The sequence below is a fragment of the Nicotiana tomentosiformis genome, chromosome 12, assembly GCF_000390325.3.
Source record: "Nicotiana tomentosiformis chromosome 12, ASM39032v3, whole genome shotgun sequence".
In the NCBI taxonomy this organism is placed as follows: Eukaryota; Viridiplantae; Streptophyta; class Magnoliopsida; order Solanales; family Solanaceae; genus Nicotiana; species Nicotiana tomentosiformis.
This window is the reverse complement of record NC_090823.1, coordinates 108,195,872-108,201,517: the sequence shown is the minus strand read 5'-3', so window position 1 is coordinate 108,201,517 and position 5,646 is coordinate 108,195,872. Positions and strand designations below refer to the sequence as shown.

Below are 5,646 nucleotides of genomic sequence, written 5' to 3'. Positions count from 1 at the left end.
TCCTATCTAGCAACAATGGCAACTGGATCCTCATCATAACCCAAGCTCTCATCAAGCTAAAGTCTAACACATGTGACAGGTCGTCATGATACCTCCGGAGCATAGACACGTGAAAAACTGGATGAACCCCTGATAGGCTGGGAGGTAAAGCAAGCTCATAAGCAACCACCCCAACTCGCCTCAATACCTCAAATGGGCCTATAAACCTTGGGTTCAACTTGCCCTTCTTTCCGAATCTCATAATACCCTTCATCGGCGAGACTTTCAAGAGAACCTTCTCGCCTACCATAAATGATACATCACGCGCCTTCTGATCCGCGTAACTCTTCTGCCTGGACTGTGCTGTGCGAAGTCGCTCCTGAATCAACTTTAACTTTTCCAAGGCATCCTTTACCAGATTAGTACCATATAATCGAGCCTCACCGAGCTCAAACCACCCGATGGGAGAACGACATTGCCGACCATATAAAGCCTCAAATGGGGTCATCTCGATGCTGGACTGATAACTGTTGTTGTAAGAAAACTCGGCCAATAGAAAGAACTGATCACACTGTCCCCCAAAGTCAATCACACATGCTCTCAGCATGTCCTCCAATATCTGCATTGTCCGCTCTGACTGCCCATCGGTCTGTGGATGAAATGTTGTGCTGAGCTCTATACGGGTCCCCAAATCACTTTGTACGGCTCTCCAGAAATGTGAAGTGAACTGAGGGCCTCTATCTGATATGATGGAAACAGGCACACCGTGCAATCGAACTACCTCCCTAATATAAATCTGGGCCAATTTCTCCGAAGTATAGGTAGTCACAACCGGAATGAAGTATGCCGACTTGGTCAATCTGTCGACAATGACCCAAACTGCATCAAACTTCCGCAAGGTCCGCGGCAATCCAACTACGAAGTCCATAGTGATGCGCTCCCATTTCCACTCAGGTATAGTCATTTGCTGAAGTAGGCTACCTGGCCTTTGGTGCTCATACTTGACCTGCTGGCAATTTAGACATCTAGCTACATACTCCACTATGTCTTTCTTCATCCGCCGTTACCAATAATGCTGTCTCAGGTCACGATACATCTTCGTAGCACCTGGTGAATAGAATACCGAGAACTGTATGCCTCCACCAGAATTCTCTCCCTCAAGCCATTAACATTAGGAACACATAGATGACCCTGGAGTCGCAGAACACCATCCTTGCCAATATAAACTTTTCTAGCACCACCCTGCAGTACCGTCTCTCTAAGAACTGCCAAGTGCAGATCACCAAACCGTCGGGCCTTGATCTGCCCCAATAATGAAGACTGAGCAACAACACATGCAAGAACTCAGTTGGGTTCATCCAACATCACAAGTCTGTTAGCCAAGGACTGAATGTCCAAAGCTAGTGGCCTCTCCTCCGCTGAAATAAATGCCAAGCTACCCATACTCTCTGCCTTCCTGCTTAAGGCATCTGCGACCGCATTTGCCTTGCCCGGATGATAAAGAATGGTGATGTCATAATCCTTCGGTAACTCGAGCCATTTACGCTGCCTCAAATTGAGATCCCTTTGCTTGAATAAATGTTGTAAGCTGCGATGATCAGTATAAACCTCACATGACACCCCATACAGATAATGCCTCTATATCTTAAGAGCATGAACAATCGTGGCTAACTCCAAATCGTGCACAGGATAATTCTTCTCATGAATCTTCAGCTGACGCGAAGCATATGTAATAACTCGCCCCTCCTACATCAATACACAACCCAAGCCAACGCGTGAAGCGTCGCAATATACCATATACATCCCCGAGCCGGAAGGCAACACTAGAATAGGTGTTGTAGTCAAAGCTATCTTGAGCTTCTGGAAGCTCGCCTCACAATCCTTGGACCAACGGAACGGATCACCCTTCTAGATCAATCTAGTCAAATGTGCTGCAATGGATGAAAAGCCCTCCACAAACCAGCGATCATAGCCTGCTAACCCTAAGAAACTCTTGATCTCAGTCGCCGAAGTGGGATGAGACCAACTCTGAACTGCCTCAATCTTCTTGGGATCCACTTTAATACCCTCTCCTGATAAAACATGCCCCAAGAATGCCACAGATTCTAGCCAAAACTCACATTTGGAGAACTTAGCATATAGCTCATGTTCTCGCAATGTCTGAAGTACCACTCTCAAGTGCTGCTCGTGCTCCCCCAGGCTACGTGAGTAAATCAAGATGTCATTAATGAAGACAATAACAAAGGAATCAATATAAAGCCTAAACACCCGATTCATCAAATCCATAAACGCCGATGGGGCATTAGTCAAACCGAAGGACATCACTGGAAACTCATAATGACCATATCTAGTACGGAAGGCAGTCTTTGGAACATCTGAGTCCCGAATCTTCAACTGGTGGTACCCTGATCTCAAGTCGATCTTAGAAAATACCCTAGCACCCTGCAACTGGTCAAACAAATCATCGATACGTGGCAACGGGTACTTGTTCTTCATGGTAACCTTGTTCAATTGGCGATAATCAATGCACATCCGCATAGTCCCATCTTTCTTCTTCACAAATAACACTGGTGTACCCCAAAGTGATATACTGGGTCTCACAAACCTCTTTGCTAACAACTCCTCAAGCTGCTCCTTCAACTCCTTCAATTCATTCGGAGCCATATGGTACGGTGGGATAGATATAGGCTGGGTGCTTGGAGCCAAATCAATATGGAAATTAATATCACGATCTGGCGGCATGCCTAGAAGGTCAGAAGGAAACACATCGGCGAACTCCCGGACTACTGGCACTGAATCAATCGTCGGAGACTCTGCGGTGGTGTTCCGAACATAAGCTAGATAAGCCAAACAACCCTTCTTGACCATATGTCGAGCCTTCAGAAAAGAGATGACCCGACAAGCTGTACTAACTGAGGAACCCTTCCACTCCAATCTCGGTAATTCTGGCATTACTAAGGTAATAGTCTTGGTATGGCAATCAAGGATGGTGTGATAAAGAGATAACCAGTCCATGCCCAGGATGACCTCAAAGTCGATCATATCAAGCAACAGAAGGTCCGCTCTAGTCTTGTAACCATAGAACGTAACCACACAGGACCGGTAGATCTGATCTACAACCACAGAATCGCCCACAGGGGCGGACATATAAACAGGAGTACCAAAGGACTCACGAGGAATATCCAAAAATTAAGCAAACAGAGATGACACATATGAATAGGTAGACCCTGGATCAAATAATACCGAAGCATCCCTACCGCATACAGAAATAGTACCTATGATCACGGTATCTGAGGCCAATGCATCTGGTCTGGCCCAAAAAGCATAGAATCTGGCTAGAGCATCGGCGGGCTGGCCCCCGCCTGACTGAACAGTAGCTGACTGGCCTCCCCCGCCTGGCCACTACCTCTAGGACGGCCTCTACTAGCCTACCCTCTGCCTCTGGGCGGCCAGACAACCGGTGATGAAATCATGGGTTGTTGGCCCTGCTGTATTGCCTTGCCCCGAAGGCTGGGGCAGAATCTCCTCATGTGACCGAGATCTTCGCACTCGAAACAGCCCCTCGGTGCGATGATCTATTGTCCTGATGTTTGACCCCGATGGCTTGTCGACCCACTGGAAGAAGCCTGAATAGCCGGTGGGCGGTATGAACTCTCCGGCATGGCACTAAAATAGGAGCTGGAAGAACCCTGGTGGCCTAAGTACCCAGTAGAAGAACCCTGGATAGGTGGTGGGTGGTAAGGACTCCCTGGTATTACTCTGAAATAGGGGCGCGCTAGAGCACCTCGAGGAGGTATTGTTGATGAATATGGGGGCCTGCTAGGCTGACCCCTCCCAAACTGTCCTCTGCCCCTAGTCGGGGCATCTCTAAACTCTCCAGAGAAACGGGCCCTCTTGTCCTACTGCATCTGCTCTCTGCCTCTCTGACGGTAGCCCTCAATCCTCCGAGCAATCTCCACTACCAGCTGATAAGAAGTCCCCATCTCAATCTCTCGGGCCATATTGGCCCTAATACCGGAGTGCAGCCCCGCAAGAAACCTCTTCACTTTCTCTGCGTCTGTAGAAAGTATCATAAGTGCATGGTGAGACAACTCAGAAAACCTTGCCTCATAGTCGGTCACTGACATCTGACCCTGCTCAAGCTGCTCAAACTGATACCGCAACTCTTCCCTCTCGGAGAGTGGAATATACCTATCCAGGAAAAGCTGTGTGAACTGGCTCCAAGTCATGGGAGGAGAACCTGCTAGTCTGCCAAGAAGATAAGACTGCAACCATCTACAGGCCCGGCCCTCCAGCTGGAATATAGTGAAGTCAACCCCATGAGACTCCAGTATCCTCATGTTGTGCAGTCTGTCCCTGCACCTATCAATAAAATCTTAGGCATCCTCATGACGCTCGCCTCTGAAGAAATGAGGGTGTAACCTAGTCCATCTGTCCAATAACTTCTGCGGATCGTCGTCCGCAGTCAGTCTAGGCTCAGGTGCAGCTGCCGCAACTGGCTGGGCTCCGCCCACGGGTAGTGCACCCGAAGTCTGATATATCGCAGCTGCATGCCCAGGAGCCTGAGCAGTAGGGGTCTGTGCTCCCCCTCCTGCATGAGATATGGCTGGGTCCGCTGGAAATAAGCCAGCCTGAGTCATGGTGTCCATGAATATAATCATACGGCCCATGACCTCCTGAAAGCCCGGTGCTGTCATAAAATCTACCGTGGCTGGCTCTACGGACCTGCTCCTCAACAATGGGATCCTCCATTGGATCCGCTGGTGGTGCTACTAGGGAAGCTCTGGGTTGCCCTTGTCCCCTACCTCGGGCTGATGCCCTCCCCCGACCTCTGCCTCGGCCTATAGCAACGGGAGGAGAAGCTCATCCCGGGTCTTGAACGTCCGTCGTGCGCATCCTCACCATATGTGAGAGAATAGAAGAAGGAAATTTAGTATACCATCAATTGCACGATAGGAGATGAATAATAAATAGTTTCCTAGCACCCCATAGCCTCTCGAAGATAAGTACGGACGTCTCTGCACTGAACCGCAAGACTCTACAAGGCATGCCCATAACTTGTGAGACCTATGTGAACCTACTGCTCTGATACCATGTTGTCACGATCCAACTCCATGTCAGGCCGTGATGGCGTCCAGTACCGTTGCTGGACAAGCCAACAATGAACAACTTAGTGATTTCCCATTTTTTGTTTATTAAGCAATTCCAACATTTAGTTTTACTTACGTTTAAAGCATTTGATAAATAAAGGATATTTAAGGCAAACAAACGAAAACATGTAAAAGCAGTTATAACTATTGAATTACACCCCAAAAATCAAAGTCTACTAATACGTGCCAAGATCTAGTGTCACAAATATGTGGGCAACTAGTAGAATATATAAAAGATGACTATCCTACTGTCTGAAACAGAATAGACAGATAGAAATAAAAGAGAAACTCCGGCATGCTGCTGAACGGCTCAGAAGGGGCAGCTCACCGTGAAGTCTCGGTCCAAGATCAAGTATGCGCACCGGGCGGATAACTAGATGCACCAGCCTCATATCCTGTACAATTAAGTACAGAAGCGAAGTATGAGTACATAAATAATATGTACCCAGTAAGTATCCCGCCTAACCTCGAAGAAGTAGCGATGAGGGGTCGACTTGACACTTACTAGGATAATAAT

The 5,646-nt window shown here is 48.0% G+C and overlaps 1 protein-coding gene across 1 annotated transcript; it reads right to left on the bottom strand.

Annotated features, from left to right (window-relative positions):
• Positions 1-3,878: 3,878 nt before the first annotated feature.
• LOC138903200 (uncharacterized) lies at positions 3,879-4,319 on the bottom strand. The gene has a single exon (XM_070191131.1). It carries the CDS (start codon positions 4,317-4,319, stop codon positions 3,879-3,881), a length of 441 nt encoding a protein of 146 aa, XP_070047232.1.
• Positions 4,320-5,646: the final 1,327 nt, after the last annotated feature.